Below are 19,598 nucleotides of genomic sequence, written 5' to 3'. Positions count from 1 at the left end.
CGTTACTCACGATGCTTTATTGCTTGGTTTTTCGTAGTGTAGCGCTCTTGTGTTTGCTTTATCAGTTGTCGTTCTTTCTTGTAAGTCACATGACATTTTCTTGTTTATGGAAGTTTTGCTTGGGATTTCTCGAAAAAATCTGAAACTTAAGTTTGAGTTTTCTTTATTTGGACAGTCAAAATTTGAGCAAAATCTCAGACTTAAGTCCAAGTTTCAACTTAAGTTTCTTTCGAGAAATCCAGGCGTGGACATATCAGAATAACGATAGTCAGAACTCACAGAGTTACGTAATTTGGAAGCATTAGGTATTTGTCACTATATACACTGCGTGAGTTGTTTTACAGGGATGGAGATAAAGGCAACATCCTTGACAACCTTCTGTCCCGGATGGAACAGTATGCCAACAACTTGGAAGCGCTGGTGGAGGAACGAACGGCGGACTATCTGGAGCAGAAGAAAAAAGCCGAGGACCTCCTGTATTTGATGCTACCAAAGTAAGTCTCCTCGCGATGACCACGTTAATCGTGTGTGTAAATTGTGTACACGTACATATATTTCACTGTCTTCTGCACGTGTTTTGTAAATGCTGTACCCTCGCTTCAGGTCGGTGGCCTGGCAGTTGATTCGCGGAGAATCCATCGCCGCGGAGAACTTTGAATGTGTTACTATTTACTTCAGTGATATTTGTGGCTTCACGGCCATGTCTTCAGAATCAACACCATTCCAGGTGAGCTTTGTTTATAGGTAGCTGTTCTTTGTTGATTTGATTTTGATACAATATTTTTTCTTTAGGTACAATTGTATTGTATGCAACACTGAATGTTATATCCTTTCTTATAAAGGGTATATATTGTTATCACGCCCCTTTTTATAGATCTTTGTCATAAACATTGTTATCAGCTCCTTTATACAATGTATAGATCTTTGTCATAAAAATTCTAACCACGCCCCATTTTTTTTTTTTTAGATATTTGTCATAAGAATTGTTATCACGCCCCTTTATATAAATCTTTGTCATAAGAATTGTTATCACGCCCCTTAAGAATTGTTATCACGCCCCTTTATATAGATCTTTGTCATAAGAATGGTTATCACGCCCCTTTATATAGATCTTAGTCTCAAGAATTGTTATCACGCCCCTTTATATACATGTACATTGTAGATATTTGTCATAAGAATTAATGTTTCAAAGTACTTCATAATGACACTTCATTTCAGGTTGTGGATTTGTTAAATGATCTCTATACAACGTTCGACACCGTTATTGAGAAGTTTGACGTATATAAGGTAGGAATAACGTAATTCTTCATAAACTAAGATAAGCAATACTAATGATCACCAGGGGCATTGCATAAATCGAGTGTACACACAGTTTTATCATGAAACACTATCAAACATGTGTTGTTTTCCTCATGAGGCAATTGTGAATATCAAATATGTTATGTAAAATTAGAAAACAATATACACTGTACAATTTTTGACTGGGTTCGAGGATAACAGCTGTTTTGATTCACTCGAGAACGGATCTATTGCCCGAAACCGTAGGCTGAGAACAACAGACCTGTTCAAGAGTCAAACAAAACAGCTGTTGTCGGAGGAGACGGTCTATAACTATTTTATTATACACCTTCATTCTTTTTAGATTTTTTTTTCTAAAAGAAAACATACCCAATATCCTAATTAATGATTATATTTATACCCCCCCCCCTGCAACAAGTTGTGGGGGGGGGGGTGGTATACTGGAATCGGGTTGTCCGTCTGTCTGTCCGTCCGTCCGTCTGTAGACGCAATGGTTTCCGGGCTCTAAAGCATTATCCTTTCCACCTACCGTCACCATATCATATATATGGACTACCCATGGGATGAAGATGTTCCCTATCGATTTTGGGGTCAAAAGGTCAAAGGTCAAGCGCACTGGACATCGAAGTAGCAATATGGTTCGGTTTGTCATGCCATTTGTTTTTTACACTCAAAAAAGAGGTAGTTTATACCTATTACCAACACCCTTTGGGAAATTGGGGTAAGCGGGGGGTATTCTTAGTGAGCATTGCTCACAGTACCTCTTGTTTTTCTCGTTTTTTGCTCTGCGTTTCATCTAATAAATTCTGCATGTCATCATCAATTAAATCAGTGAACCTCGCCATTACGTACAAAAAGCAGCAGACCAGGTCTCGAGACCATAAACTGAGAAGATACTTAAGTCTAAATTTCAAATCCAGCGAACTTTTGAAATAATGTTCATAAACAAATAAAATTTTCAGCATGTTTGCATTTGATTTTTTTAATAAACCTGCAGTTTTTTAAACCTCTGTCTTACATAAATCCTAAATTATAAATAATCAAAATTTTGACTTTAGCCTATTCTCAGTTTATGGTCTTGGGGCCAGGAATCGCGTGACTTGTGCAGCCAATAGAAATAGGGCAAACTATTGCCCAGGGGATCCGAGGGTCGACCACAATCATCGCCTCGCTGCAATAAACCTAGTGTAGCAGGGCCCCTACTGGGCAGTCTGACTATAAATCTACACCATAGTCATCGGGTAACGGTTCGTTAACTGTTGATTGGTCAATAGACAACGAGTGTGAGGGTTGGTTTAATAGTTCAAATGTTGGTTCTACATGTAAATGGCATTAGTTAAGGTGTATAACAATTTCCTTCGTTCTCCAACAAAACAAGCGATTTGTTCTCCCGTCCGTCTGCCCATCGGTCTGTCTATAATACATTGGTTTCCAGATTATATCTCAGATATTGCCTCAGCTGTGAAACCTTAAATGACGTATCTCTGTAAATTAAGAATATCCTGACGTTTTTGACGTCAGGAAAATTAGTGTGGAAGTCTACAGGTCACGTGAGAAATAGTTTCCGGGTAATATTGCGTGTTCTGTTCGAGCTTTAACAATGAAACTTTACATGGAGTTTCCTTGACTTAAGGATGACCATCGTTCTTTTTAAATCAAATGGTAAAAGTCACTAGATGGTAAGAAATTATTTCCGGATAGCATACATGTAATTTCTATTTGAGTCTAAGCAGTAAGATTTCATAAAGTGTAAGGACAACTCTTATATATTTTTGGTCAGAAGGCTAGGATCACTGGTTCATATCATATCATATCGTATGTGCTGATCTGTATCTCTTTTGAGATACAAACGTTTAAGTCACCCGTTCGTGTAAGACAACAGTGTGTATCTTACTGATATTTCTGATATAATGATTTAGCACTAGAACTTTACAGGGAGTGTCTTCGTCATCCCCATTTAAAATCTCACAAATCAAATAGATATGGTGAGAAACATACTATCAGTGAATGTGTTGGTTGTATTCTTTTCTCAACGTCATTATACTGAATAATTTAATTACGCAGTAAACACTATTATACACTCTGTATATAAGGTGAATATATTACGTTGCATTGTGGGATGTGGTCACATAACGTTACACTCTTTAATGTGATTTATTATAGTATATTACTGAAAATATCGTCTCTTCTGCGAAACACTACACTATTCTCCATGAGAAATGAGTCCATCCACCGTTTTGACCACGTTTGCCATTATGACTTTGCTTGAATTTGTTTGTCATTATGACGTCGATTTGAAAAATGGTGCCAAATTCATTGTGATCAATGACGATGAAGTTAATGTATTGTGGGTTGTTTTTTTTTTGTTTTTTTTGTTGTTTTTTTTTTTTGGTGGTGGTTTACGTCAAATTCGCGAATACATGTATTTCATTCATATTGAGACGTCAGCAGCTGTAGACGAATAGCCACTTAGACCCATGGCCGTAGCAGTGATGGTTCTGTATCGTACCAATGTCTACCGCGGTGGTCTAGCGATAGAGCATTCGTCCCGCATGCGGAAGGTCGGGGTTTGAATCCCGGCTGCGACAGACCTAAGTCGTTAAAACAGTGCCATCGCCAAACGCTCGGCATCAGGTGTGAATGTCTCGGGTCCTCGGAGATGACCATAAATACGGATGTCCCGTGTCACAGTATGTATGGCACGCTAAAGAACCCTCACTGCTCAATGGTCGTAAGCGCCGAGCATAGACCTAAAGAAGCCCTTCACCGGTATTGGTGACGTCTCCACATGAGTGAAAAATTCTCCATATGGACGTTAAACAAGATACAATCAATCAATCTACCGCGACATTTAAGGTCTCATACGAAAGACCCTCGACTCTCCCTTCCAGATGCTGAGAGTTTGGCGAGAGAACAATATACCACTCATCTTTCCGTCTAGGTACATGTATGACGCGCTCAATGCACGATCGAGGCTCGAACTCAAGATTTTCGGTTCAAAAAGCAAATGCTCTACTACATGTAACCACTGTGCCAAAGCCACCGGTATACTGTATATTTAGTGTGTTGTGTTTTACTGTACACCGGTATACTGTATATTTAGTGTGTTGTGTTTTACTGTACACCGGTATACTGTATATTTAGTGTGTTGTGTTTTACTGTACACCGGTATACTGTATATTTAGTGTGTTGTGTTTTACTGTACACCGGTATACTGTATATTTAGTGTGTTGTGTTTTACTGTACACCGGTATACTGTATATTTAGTGTGTTGTGTTTTACTGTACACCGGTATACTGTATATTTAGTGTGTTGTGTTTTACTGTACACCGGTATACTGTATATTTAGTGTGTTGTGTTTCACTGTACACCGGTATACTGTATATTTAGTGTGTTGTGTTTCACTGTACACCGGTATACTGTATATTTAGTGTGTTGTGTTTCACTGTACACCGGTATACTGTATATTTAGTGTGTTGTGTTTCACTGTACACCGGTATACTGTATATTTAGTGTGTTGTGTTTCACTGTACACCGGTATACTGTATATTTAGTGTGTTGTGTTTTACTGTACACCGGTATACTGTATATTTAGTGTGTTGTGTTTTACTGTACACCGGTATACTGTATATTTAGTGTGTTGTGTTTTACTGTACACCGGTATACTGTATATTTAGTGTGTTGTGTTTCACTGTACACCGGTATACTGTATATTTAGTGTGTTGTGTTTTACTGTACACCGGTATACTGTATATTTAGTGTGTTGTGTTTTACTGTACACCGGTATACTGTATATTTAGTGTGTTGTGTTTCACTGTACACCGGTATACTGTATATTTAGTGTGTTGTGTTTTACTGTACACCGGTATACTGTATATTTAGTGTGTTGTGTTTTACTGTACACCGGTATACTGTATATTTAGTGTGTTGTGTTTTACTGTACAGTACGGTATATAGGTTGCATTACATGACATTTATGATTAGGTTAAATTTAATTTCCATTCACATTCACATCCACAGGTTGAAACTATTGGTGATGCTTACATGGTAGTCTCTGGCTTACCAACGAGAAATGGAAATCTGCATGCACGAGAAATCGCGAGAATGGCATTAAATCTCTTAAACGAAACTCTGTCTTTCAAAATACGACACAGACCAAAGGAGCAGTTAAAGCTGCGAATTGGCGTCCATTCAGGTATGTTCAATCAAGCATGACAAGAAAACGTCTCAAAATATTGCGTGTGTCATTGAAACACTTGATACAGACAAAAAATGGATGCATAGGTTGATAATTATAATTTTTGGCTTAATGTGGTTGTAATAAGTACAAATATAAAATTCATTAAAAAAAGAAGGGACTTGTAAATTTTCGATGACGTTCAAAAGTATGAAATATACTTCCATATCAATGAATTACATTCCATATGGTATTTGTTTTGTTTTTTTCATTTTACTTTCTATAAAACTCCCATAAACAGTTGCCAACATATTTTTTTTAAAAAAGGTTGGTTTGTATAGTGCCGTTGAGATGGTGTAAGTGAGCCCTTTTCATGCATTCCTTTTCTTCAAGGTTTGATCATATCGATGATTTATTTTACATTAATTAAGGACTTCTCCAGAAAAGCGAGACTAATTTTTTTTTCCATGTGCTGTAGGGTCTGTCTGTGCCGGTGTAGTAGGGATGAAAATGCCGAGGTACTGTCTCTTTGGTGACACCGTCAACACAGCCTCCCGGATGGAGTCCAATGGACTGCGTACGTGTTCATTTCTCTCAGGGAATTCACAATATAATCAGAAATGTTAGCAGTCTCCTTTCATGATTTTGAAATAACTTTCCAGTCTGACACTGAGGAAACGTCCGACTAAATCGATACCATTTCAAAAAAAAATTCCTAAAAGAACAAAGGGTATACTTGTACATTCATAGAATTTCAGTTGAATTGGAGTTTAAATCTCAATTTCACAGCAACAGATAAATTTGTATGAGAAACTTTTACGTTTCTAAATTAAGATGTCTCATTAAAATTCATGTAGATATATGTTCAAAACGAATAATTATGTTTTCAAACAATGTATTCTGATAAAATATGCAGTGAAACAAATGAAGGCAGACTTTTGATTGGGTGTTGTATCTAATTACTCCAGTCGCGTGAGATGTTGGTATTATGTATTCTGTGATAATTGTAATCAAATTTTATTTATAAACATATGTTACGTAACAATTGGAGTCTGTATTGAGATTTATTGATTCCTATTTTTCAGCATTGCGAATCCACGTCAGCCCGGACACCAAAAAAATCCTGGACACGTTTGGAACGTTTGAGTTAGACCTTAGGGGCCCGGTGGACATGAAGGTAGGCAGAACATGTGTATCTATCAGATTCTAGCAGCCTGATACACTGTACCTACATATATATCAGATTCTAGCAGCCTGATACATGTATATCTATCAGATTCTAGCAGCCCGATACATGTGTATCTATCAGATTCTAGCAGTCTGATAATGTAGTTTCATTAATTTAAAATTAAAATCTTCCATCTCTAGAGATTTACTGTAATATCCGTGAATTCTATACTCCTAACAGGGAAAGGGCACGATTACTACGTACTGGTTAACTGGGGAGCGCGTGGCGCCCGTCACTACAGTCATTGACACTATGAACGTAGAATCTCCACCAACCTACGAAAATTGCATCAATGAAAAGTGACAATATGCTGTAATATTAATTGTGACCTTTAAAGCGTCATTTAAAATGACGCCATGTGAATAACTCCTGACATGCGACTTTAGTGTCGCTGACTCGGGTCTCAGAACCAATCAAATTGTGATATTTTCCATGACGTCATGTGTCTGGCTTGATGCTGATTTTACATTTCCGCTGTTACATACGTCATCATCCGGGGCCCAAAAGTCTCAACCAATCGAATGATGCAATATGGCCACCGACCGGAGTGTCATCACGTGCTTGTTTGTGAACTTGTTATTTATTGAATAGATTTTATCATGTCATTTATTAAATTATGTATAGTATTTGTTGTACTGAAAATAGAATGTGGAAGAACTTTATTAGAATATATACATAGCATTTTTATTTATTTATTGTGATTTGTTTTATAGAAGTTTATTTAGAATACATGTGACAATTTTATGGTGGTAAGCTTTGCGTTATACTGCTTCCGTGGGTTTTTTTTTAGTACCGTGATTCTTAAACAATAAATTGTAGTTTGTGAGAGATCGGTTTAACAAAATCCCGTCGGTTCATATGTTGTAATTATTAAATATGAGATGGGTATCCACCCAAAAAGTACAGAAATGTGACAAGGAATATGATTGTTAGCTGGAAAGCAAGAGTGGACTTTCTAGATATTGTGTAAACGTACGTTTTTATCTCTACAATATACTTTCAAACATCTAATTATACGGTACTCTGTATTACCGCCACGTCTAGCGGAAGTTACATCATACTGCTGATTTTGTTAAAGAAACCCCTGACACACTGTCACGTTATCTGGTCACCTGACCTGTTAATCCTTTTTGAATGAGTCAAAGATTGGTTTACACGTATACCTGCCAATTGTAATTACAAAGATAATGTTATTGTATCGAGAGAGGTTATGGATGTAGTCTCATCTTTTGGTTGTTAAGGCGGGTGTGTCGAGTTTTTTCCCACTAAGTAAACCCCATAGTTTGCTATACAAGTATCATGTACATGTAACCATCATGGTATCTGCACATCTAATAGTGAAAGGAACACTGTCAAATGCCTGAACTCGTCTTATTATATATATTGTGTGTGTGTGAGAGAGAAATAAACTGTTCCAATGTAATTGTACAATGTGTATTTTTTTTCACACTTCTCGCACCTGATTAAATTCTGTTCCTTTGAAACATGGAGCTGTTGATGTCATTAAAACGACATAGTTACACAACAACATGCTATAGAAATGAATTACCTGGGTAAATTTATATATTATATATACACATAGTTACACAACAACATGCTATAGAAATGAATTACCTGGGTAAATTTATACATGGAGGCTTGTTTGTGTCATGTTGTGTTTTCGTTATCTCGTGGCGAAAAGATGACAGAATGGAAAAAGGAAAGACGACAGAATGATAATTTGTCCTTTTCGTCTCGAAAACAAAAAATTAATGACAGAACGAAAAGACGACAAAATTTAGACAAAAAGACGCAATTTAGCGACTTTGTTTTCTCGTTTTTCTGTCTTTTCACTCCACATTCTTTTGCCTTTTCGCCCACTAGTTTGTGACTTCTTGAATATCTTCTTTTTTCTTTTTTTTGCCCCGCTAACTTGCTGCGTCTTACTGCTTTTTCCTATTATCCCAAAAAAACAAGATATACATTATGAAGTCGGAGTTTAATCAACGCCTTAGCATCAAGGGGATGTCCTCTATATATACTGGTGATACTTTTGGACCGAAACTCATCATTTCAGTGCTAGGGGGAAATAAGTGGCGTAAGTCCTAGTTTAAGGCATGTAGGACGTAACCACACCCTATATTACGTGTATGCACAAATAGAGCAATGTGCCGCTTTTAGCGATCGATATATATTATATATATCACAAGACCAGTAAGGTATATTCTCCGGAGGTAACCGATTTTATAAATGCCGGTATCTTTTTATTATTTGATACTCTCTAGTTTGACAAAAGATGTGGGTATGTGGCGTAATGGTACATGTAGTTACCCCTAGCGCGCTACTTGGACCACTGTGATCTAGTCTATCAAAGTTAGAACTTGTTCTGTGTAGCGCTCTGTCCTGGTGCCTAGAGAAGATTCTTCAACACTGGATTTAGTCAGAATGCAGCGCCCTACGTGTAGGTATATCCCTGTCGTGTCATCTAATGTCGTATAGCTGAGTACGAGTCTGCTGGCACTGAACAGATTGATCACTGTTCGTTATCTTCACCTTTCATTGAACAATCTGATGCTCAGAAGCGATAGCTACATGCACAGTGCTTCTGTTTACTCCTGTTCCGTTCAAAGGCTCCACCTACAAAAGTGAGAGACGTTCTAGCTCGGGTGTCAGTCACCCTACTTGGAGTTCTATTAACGAGTGTCATCAAATGCAATGATTTGATCACAAACTTTGTCATTATCGGCCGTCAAGACGCGGGCGGTTAAATATGTTATGGTTTTAGATAGACGACCGTAATCTACTGCGGGCTTACGTTATTAGATGATAAACTTAATTATATATATCAAAAGCCATCATTGTGATTTCATCATTCTATTAAATCAAATTACGCTAGTTCCTTGTATCTAATCACAATTTTGATATAAATAACATATTGTTTGTGCGACCTTAATTTTCGGTATTCTTAATCTGCTAAATTGTACTATACATATATTGAAAGAGACAATTTAACTTTACGGTTTTCCTTCACGTAATCATAGTCTTTATTTTCTCATTGTTATACGCTTTAAGTTATTCATTCTTTTTAAATAAGTCAAATTAAAATAATCAATTTAAATTTCAAAAATTGAAATACCGATCTTTATAGATAAATACATCATGCATATGGATTTCTTATTTCTCTAGAGATAAAGGCTGTTATTATCTAATGCAATGAAAAAGTTTTAAAATGTGAACAGTACATATCAGAAGGGCTGAATGCAGAAAAAAATAATCTTCGATATAAAAACAAGATGGTTTCTGAATGGTGTGCTTACGTCGTTGTGATAGTTAAAGGGACTGGTTCACATTTTATGATAAAAATAGTTTTCCTTTTTTATGGTAAATATTAAAAATATAACTAATTTAATGCTGACAACCAAAATTTTGATCTTCGAAATGCAAGAATAATAGTAATATTTTAGTCTTAAATATGTGTTATGTAAACAAAGACCCAAGTCTTTTTATGTCTACTAACAAACAAGTGAAATATTGATTTTGTAATATAAAACATCTTAATTTTGCATAATCTCAAATTTAAACTTCTAGATGACACATTTTGCCCCAAAAATGCTTGAAATGTGAAAGATATAATAAACTTAGATCGATATCCATTTCTTTTAAATATTTCGTAAACAATAACATACCCGCAATCTTTGTTTACAAAACAAATAATAAACTCTCTAAAATGAGCTTCTGTGATAATGTATAACCTTAATTTTTATGTGAACTCTTTTAAACACATTAGACAGTATATTTTGATCATTAAAAGTGAAAAAGAAAATTTTAGGGAAAATCGTGAATCAGTCCCTTTAACAGGGGTGCCTATTCCTGACCCCACCTCTGGTATTTCCAAGGAGTCGCGTTTGCCTAATTTCAATTTTGTATTTCTTTGTGGTATTTACGAGATTAATCACTGTTCGTTATCTACAATTTTTCACTTTAAATATTGTTTTCATAGCTACCAAGAAGTTGCTGCAAAATTATCTGCTTGCGTCGATACATGTAAAAAAAATTATATGTTCACTTTATACATGTATAATATCGACAAACACCATTTTACAAATATAGGCTTTGTTCATTTTAGAACAGCTTGTGGAATTTGCAATATTTTCATAGACCAAGCGGGGTAACTCTTGCCTTTACAGACCGGTTAGTTTTGTGCACTTACGTCCCTGAAATACATGTAAAAATCTATCAGAAAAACAGGTACGTCTAAATCAGTCTAGTTTTCGTGTTTTATTGCTTTCATTCTATATTTACGAAAGAATATGTATGTGTTAACTAATATCCCACAAACATTTATTTTATTTTATTTTTTCATTGAAACAATTTTAGTTCTATAAAAACATCAATGTTTAAAGTGGACTGAATATTGTATCAAACATTGAAACAAATACTATGTACATTTTATCTATAATTCACTCTATTTGAATAAAAATGGTTAGATAATTTGATTATATACGGCGATAGTTAAGTAGGTGGGTAATCAATTCGATAAGAGGTAGGTAGTTAATTAATACGATAAGACAGGGGTAGGTGTGTAATTCATACAATATGTCGGAAGTAGGTAGGTAGGTGTGTAATTCATCCAATATGTCGGAAGTAGTTAGGTAGGTGCGTAACTCATACAATAAGTCGGAAGTAGTTAGGTAGGTGGGTAATTCATACAATATGTCGGAAGTAGTTAGGTAGGTGGGTAATTCATACAATAAGTCGGAGGTAGTTAGGTAGGTGAGTAATTCATACAATATGTCGGAAGTAGTTAGGTAGGTGGGTAATTCATACAATAAGTCGTAAGTAGTTAGGTAAGTGGGTAATTCATACAATAAGTCGGAAGTAGTTAGGTAGGTGGGTCATTAATACGATAAGTCAGAAGTAGACGGAAGTAGTTAGGTAGGTGGGTAATTCATACAATAAGTCGGAGGTAGTTAGGTAGGTGGGTCATTAATACGATAAGTCAGAAGTAGACGGAAGTAGTTAGGTAGGTGGGTAATTCATACAATAAGGCAGGCACTACACGGGTATATCCGTCTCATCGTATTAATTACTCACCAACTTAACTACATCAGCTTTATTGTATTAATTACTCACCAACTTAACTACATCAGCTTTATTGTATTAATTACTCACCAACTTAACTACATCAGCTTCATTGTATTATAATTACCCATCTACCGACATGTAACTACACTCGTCTTATCGTATTAATTACCCACCTAGTTAGTAGATGCTGCCTTAATTTTGCTGGATGGTGAAGGGTTCAGTCGGGTTTAGAAGCGGATGGTTCACATCATTAAAGTGAACATTATGTCCATTATTAGAAGTGTCGAAATGCAATACATGATAGTGCGCTATCTATTTGTAATTGCAGATTGAATTTTCTTATTTTTGTGATAGTCAATAATAGTACAGTGACTTTACATCTGCTCCACAAGATCCAGGTGCTCCCCGTGTAAACGTTACAATCAAGATTTACTAATAAAAACCTAGATTTAGAAGTTATTTCAACAAGAGGCTCATGGGCCACATTGCTCACCTGGGTCACCTTGGTCCATATTCAAAGAATTTCCCTATATATTCACATATAAAACTTTTACCACTAGTGTGGCCTCATCCTACCCCCAGGGCCCATGATTTTTACAAACTTGAATCTACACTATGTAAGGAAGCTTCCATGTAAATGCAAATTTCTTTCGCCCAATGGAAAGACGATTTTTAAAGATTTTCCCTAAATATCTTTATGTAAAACCTTGATCCCCTATTGTGGCCCCATATTACCCCTGGGAGCCATGATTTAAACAAACTTGAATCTGTACTATAATGGAAGTTTTCATGTAAATTTGTACTTTCCTAGCCCAGTGGTTCTTGAGAAGATTTTTAAAGATTTTTCGATATATTTGTATTTAAAACTTTTATACCAAATTCTGGCCACATCCTACCCACGGGGTCATGATTTAACAAACTTGAATCTGCACTGTTAGAAAGCTTTCATGTAAATTTGTACTTTCCTAGCCCAGTAGTTCTTCAGAAGATTTTTAAATATTTTTCCTATACATGTATATTTGAATGTAAAAATTTGATTCGCTATTGTGGCCCCATCCTATTCCTGGGGGTCATAATTTTAAGAAACATGAATCTGCACTTTGTCAGAAAGCTTTCAGGTAAATGTCAGTTCTTCTGGCCCAGTGGTTATTGAGAAGATTTTTAAGTGACCCCACCCTATTTTTGCCTTTTTGAGATTATCTCCCTTTTGAAGGAGGCAAGGTCCTTCATTGGAACAAACTTGGAAGCCCTTCACCCAAGGATGCTTTGTACCAAGTCTGGTTGAAATTGGCACAGTGGTCTTGGAGAAGAAGTCGAAAATGCGAAAAGTTTACAGACGGACAGACGACGGAAACAGGCGATCAGAAAAGCTCACTTGAGCTTTCAGCTCATGTGAGCTAAAAATGAAGGGGAAATGAAAAGAAATCGCAATTTATTTCTTTATACGATTAAAGGTCACGCTGTCTGTCCCACTTGCTGGAGACCAGTAACTGCCGAGTTATCGTTAATCACGTGACATGCCACGAGCTGCATATAACCATGATAGTTACAACCATATCAACGCATGACTACTTAACTATGAGAAAAGAAAAAGCACCACAGTGGTCGTGACAACGAAAAACCTAATACAGCAAGCTGTAGTATCGTATTGATTGTAAATTGTCTGGATGCACCACATGTTAACGGTCCGCGCCCTCTGGATCCATGCCTGAAATCTTGATAGGGCTGCCTGTATAGCAATCTTCCAGATCTCTACTTTCCTCTGATATCTTTTCCACTGAAACAAAACAAGTTTGATGTTATTCCCCTGTGTTAAGTAAATGGCTTTAGCTCATGAGAGGACCATGGGCCACATCGTTCACCTGAGTCACCTTGGCCCATATTTAAGATGTACCCTACATATTCGCATGTAAAACTTTGATCTCTACTGTGGCCCCAACTTACCCCCGGGGGCCACGATTTTTAAAAACTTGAATCTGTATTATGTCAGGAAGCTTTCATGCAAATATAACTTCTTTGGCCCAATGTTTCTTGAAAAAAAGATTTTAAAAGATTTTTTTTTCTATTTATCAGTATGTAAAACTTTGTTCCCTCATTGTGCCCCTACAGGGGTCATGATTTTAACAAACTTGAATCTGCACTATGTCAGAAAGCTTTCATGTAAATTTCAGCTCTTCGGGTCCAGTGAATATTGAGAAGATTTTTAAATGACCCCACCCTATTTTTGCATTTTCTTAATTATCTCCCCTTCGAAGGGGGCATGGCCCTCCATTTGAACAAACTTGAAAGCCCTTCATCGAAGGATGCTTTTTATCAAGTTTGGTTGAAATTGGCCTAGTGACTCTGGAGAAGATGTCGAAAATGTAAAAAGTTTAGACAGACAGACGACGGACAACAGACGATCAGAAAAGCTCACTTGAGCTCATTCCAAGAAAAACAAAATATATTTAAAATTCAAATACCAAAAACCTTGAGTGTTTTCCACTACCTTTAGCTATGGATTATATTTAGTGGCGGAGAGTTGTTTCGTAGTTCGGTTTACTTTTACAATCACTAAGTCTTGATGAAGAGATAGTAAGCACACAACAGATATAACCACATCTCACAACAAAACAAGGCGCTATCTATCACGTGTTTCTTCCTATTACTATATACATATGCAATTAAGATTTATTATGTTTTCTATAACTGTTTTGTCGCACAATACATGTATGTCATCTCAATCAATACACTACCAAAAGTAGTGCTCATTTTGTTAAAGCTGTATGACCCGATGTTCATGTATTATTTGTGTGCATTATTACTTTAAAGCAGATCAATTACTTTATAAAGTTGTTAACTTTCCCTTAATTACATGGTTGAAAACATCTGCATGTAAAAGAAAACAGTGAGAATATTATTTAGAAAGTAAATAAATGTGGTACATATATAAATCATCCCATAATAGACGTCTATAAATAGACCCACGCGCGTCAGGGGAATCCCAACATGATGTATTAACTGATCTAGTTTTAAGGCTGAAAGAGCGTAAAACAACAAATTACTAAGAGGTATTTGATATTTTCATTTCTATTAAACTTATGGCACGGTACTGTTGTAACAAAATACACAGCTTTACACAGATAAGACCACCGCTGATCTGAAAGTTTGAACTGGTCACGTGACTATCACTTGAAATGGCAGAGTGACGCGGTTATTTGTAAACATCGATTTAAAATCAAATAATTTGGGTTGAAACAGGTGAAATAACGTATGATAAGTCATACAGCACCATAACTACATACGTGCGATGATTTAATAGCGTTTTTACGAGATGGGAAAAAAATATTGTAATTCGGACCATACAGCTTTAAAGTACAGAAAATGTGGGTTTTTTTTAGCATCATCTTAAATTCATCAGTTTTATAATTATGTATAAATCACGAATTAGGATGGTGATACATACAGCTGACATAAGACGTGTTAGGAGTGTACGGGTACGTACAATGACATGACTATAACATAGCCATGTCTTACTGGATGTAAAGGTGCTTAAATGACATGTAAATTATCCACAGCCTAAAAAACCCATATCAGACCAATATTTCAAAATCGTCAAAATATAGTATAAAACTAAAATGCACCATTACACTATAATGTAGTAAATTGTCTACATTGTAGATAGAGCATTTGTAGAAGAGAAATTTGATTTTACCCTCTAATCCCCCCTTTGTTTTGTGATGGAGTTACAAGCGTGACATTACATATATATCGATCACAGACACATTATACTACACACTTAAGGTTTATCTAAGTTAACACCAGCTAGTACACATACCCGGGACACCTTCTATTTTGTGACGGCTGCGTTTGATGGACCTCCTCAGGTTTCTCTTCATCTGTTCCATGGACTTACTCTTCTTTACTTTTATTACTCTAGGGAGGCTATTGTATGTCTCAGTATCACTGCGAGGGGTCATGCCCCCAGTGGACCTCGGAGTGTCTACTGTTTCGTCATCAAATTTATCACCTAAGATCGGGATCGACATTCTATTAACATCGATACTTGTCATAGAATTTTCTAGAATATTTGATTCTGTTGTGGATTTTTGAGATGTAATTGAAACCGATCTTCCGACAGACTTTTTACTTTTCATAGAACTGGAATGGTGGATTTGGTCACCACGACTATTCTCTACAGTTTCCGCTTTGGAATATTCTGCCATGATGATATTTTCTGTAGTCTGATATTCTGCTTCACTTCGATGAGATCTTTGTAAATCATTGTTCAAAACATCACCAGAGACTCTCTTCATTTTGGGAACACATGTACTATCAGCCAAATCTCGTTCCTGTCTTCCTCCGTTAATAATAGACTCGCGTTTCTGTCGGTGTCGTCTTCTCTTGGCATCTGTTGTAACGCGATTCACGCTTTGTGATCGACTTTTGGTTAGATCGGCACTGTTACGTGACTGAACATTCAGAATTTCTTCTTCCTCATTGTTAGGTTGTGACACTATATTCGTTGATGCTACTCTGCTTTTGTTCAACAATTCATGGTCTTTAATTGATCTTCCATCATTCTTATTAGCTTGATCAACCACATTATCATCAGCTCGTACTACTGGTGTTTCGCTTTTTTGGCGGGCTTTGTTTGTAGGGCATGCTTTCGTTTTCGGTACGGTACGCGGGTTGGGTTTGACCCTTTCGTCTGACTCGCCATAATGTGGGGCAGGGTGTCTATCCAGCACTTGATGAACCTCTACCGGGACAGTGTGCGTGCTGTTTGATTGTGAAGACAACGTGCGTCTGACCTGTCTCGTTGTAAAAATCTGAAGGTCGCTCTCCTCGTGATCATCATCAGATAGGACCTCCTCGAATCTGTTATCTGAAACATAATGTATGTCTTAAAGGAAACAGAAATATTAAACGAAACAATGTACTGCTTTAATATTATTAATTTTATACTAAATGACACTCGACTGGTACGACAACTAAATATAGACAGAGAGGAAGAAGAAGAGGTCTCCAATGTAGTGTCAAACTTCAACAAAAGATATATATATATATATATATATATATATATATATATATTAGGGCTGTGCGGTGCACCGAAATTTAATGACAACGCAAGCGTTTCGTTTTTAAAACAATCTTCAGACGTTTTACATTATGAAAACAAATTATGTTGTTATGTCGATGACTATAGTCATAACAACATAATTTGTTTTAATAATGTGAATTATCTGAACATTTTTTTTTTAAATGATAGTCTTAACAACATAATTTCATAAAACGTCTGAAGATTTTATTTAATTTTTACACACACATTATATATATATATATATATATATATATATATATATATATATATTACTGAAGAACCAACAACATTCAGTATCCAAAACTGTCGGATCTATATTAAATAGATACAATTCTCAGGGAAAATAATTATATAAAGCACTAGAATGACCAACGACATGAACAATTGGAATTGTCAAATTTTCGGGACAACCTGTCCCTTCATCGGGACGGGAAAGGATTACATTATGGAGAAAACACAAATATAATTAACAATAAGCACTAAAGCTACACTACATAAATAGCTAAACACTTTTCCAGCGGATTACATGTTGCAGGCTCTGTTATTACCTCAAAAGTTAATTAGTTAATAACAGAGCCTGCAACATGTAATCCGCTGGAAAAGTGTTTAGCTATTTATGTAGTGTAGCTTTAGTGCTTATTGTTAATTATATTTGTGTTTTCTCCATAATGTAATCCTTTCCCGTCCTGACGAAGGGACAGGTTGTCCCAAAACTTTGACAATTTCAATTGTTCATGTCGTTGGTCATTCTAGTGCTTTATATATATATATATATATATATATATATATATATATATATATATTACCATTCATGTTTCGCTGAACTGTAAATATCCTAGGACTATCTGAGCGTTGTTTCTGCATGACGTCATCAAATCTCGAATAGCTGTCTTTTCTTCTCGTTCCTGTTGCCATGGACTCCTTTCTTCTGTGGAAGTTTGACACTACATTGGAGATGTCTTCCTCTTCCTCTCTGTCTATATTTAGTTGTCGCACCAGTCGCGGAATTTTAAAGGCATCAACAATCCAACCAATTCCAAATAGCCCTAGAGTTAGGGCATATACAATTCCCCATCTGTAACGCTTTAGATAAAACTGATGAAACCCGAATAACCCGAACGATAACCACAAAACGTATGCGTCGTCCACATGATACTTCTTTTTAAGGTCCTCGTCATCTATCTCAGAATCCGACCGGGACACAAGAAATGGAATTCTTAGAACATCCACTATCCAACCCATAAGAAAACACCCAAGTGTTAGGCTATAGAGCACTCCCCACCATTTCCGTCGACAGTAGTAATGATGAAACCCGAGAATTCCGAATGGAGGAAGCATGAAGAGGTAAGCATATACAAGTGAAACTGTGGATATTTGTTTGTTGTTATACTGCTGTAGGATTCCAGAGAGCTGAATTCCGTCAACCAGCCACCCCATGCCCCATATACCTCCCGTCATCAGGTACAGAATTCCCAGCATGTGGTTCCTTAGGTAAAAATGATGGAAACCTGTCGAGATAAGAATTTTAAAATCAAGTGACTGGTGTTATCATAGATTCAAAATAGTTTACGAAAGTTTGGATCTCTCAACAAGAAAGACAGAAACCCCTTACCGAGAATCTCAATAAACCATAGCAAAAAAAACCCAACATATCAGGACCAATTTCCTAGAATCCAACAAGGAATTCAATTACTGGTAGGGAGAATCTCAGACGGGATATACTTACTGAAAATCTCACACGGGAATCACTTACCGAGATTCCCACTTACCGAGAATCCCACATGGGAAACACTTACCGAGAATCCCACACGGGAAACGCTTGCCAAGAATCCCACAAGGGAATCATTTATCGAGAATCCCACACTGGAAATACTTACCGAAAATCTCACATGGGAATCACTTACCGAGATTCCCACTCACCGAGAATCCCACATGGGAAACACTTACGAGAATCCCACACGGGAAACGCTTGCCGAGAATCCCACAAGGGAATCATTTATCGAGAATCCCACACGGGAATCATTTACCGAGAATCCCACTTACCGAAAATCCCACACGGGAATCACTTACCGAGAATCCCACTTACCGAAAATCCCACACGGGAAACACTTACCCAGAATCCCACACGGAAACCAAAGCACGTACAAATCTCCCAAAGTTCGATCCTCTTCTTCGTCAACACGTCTGACATTAGCCTCTTTGACCAGAGTGGGAATTCTGAACAAGTCCACCACGTAACCGACACCAAACAATCCAAAAGTACACAGGTACATCACCCCGTACAACTTCCGGCCCAGGTAGAAATGGTGGACACCGAGCAGCCCCAGGAACACCGCTAGGACGTAGGTGGTAGTGGTCGAGCGCCGGTTTGCGTGAAAGAACTTCCTGAGATCTCGGTCCACGTTCTCAATAAAGCCATTGATCTCGCCGTCATGAGACTTAGAGAAGGAAGACGCATCGAAATAGCCGCCTCTATCCATACCGGTGGGATTAGGCGGTGATTTGTTCCATGTTTCATGAATTTCTGGACATCAGAGCACACGCGTGCATGGTTGTGTTTGTTCTGCTGTGCAATATATGTTTAGGAAAACCAGATATAAACTTGTCATTAATCCAATGCAGTAAAACATTCGTGTAAGACCCGTCTTGTTGCGGTGCATTACAGTCGGGGTTGTGAAGTGACCGTCAATGAATGACTGAGATTCTTAATCCCAGGGATAATCCAGGTATATGTTGTTCATGGCTTA

General features: G+C 36.9%; 1 protein-coding gene across 7 annotated transcripts in view; it reads left to right on the top strand.

Annotated features, from left to right (window-relative positions):
* Positions 1-8,132, top strand: part of LOC125662688 (atrial natriuretic peptide receptor 1-like) — a 282,927-nt gene extending 274,795 nt beyond the window's left edge. For all 7 annotated transcript variants that reach the window (XM_048894996.2, XM_048894997.2, XM_048894993.2 and 4 more), the window contains 7 exons: positions 345-494; positions 604-727; positions 1,219-1,287; positions 5,320-5,494; positions 5,955-6,053; positions 6,562-6,653; positions 6,885-8,132. In XM_048894996.2, coding sequence (XP_048750953.2) covers positions 345-494; positions 604-727; positions 1,219-1,287; positions 5,320-5,494; positions 5,955-6,053; positions 6,562-6,653; positions 6,885-7,007 — 832 coding nt within the window. In that variant the 3' untranslated portion in view covers positions 7,008-8,132. The remainder of the gene's footprint in view (positions 1-344; positions 495-603; positions 728-1,218; positions 1,288-5,319; positions 5,495-5,954; positions 6,054-6,561; positions 6,654-6,884) is intronic.
* The last annotated feature ends 11,466 nt before the right edge of the window (positions 8,133-19,598 follow it).

The sequence above is a fragment of the Ostrea edulis genome, chromosome 8 (genome assembly GCF_947568905.1).
Source record: "Ostrea edulis chromosome 8, xbOstEdul1.1, whole genome shotgun sequence".
Lineage (NCBI taxonomy): Eukaryota > Metazoa > Mollusca > Bivalvia > Ostreida > Ostreidae > Ostrea > Ostrea edulis.
This window is presented reverse-complemented; position numbering and strand designations above follow the sequence as displayed.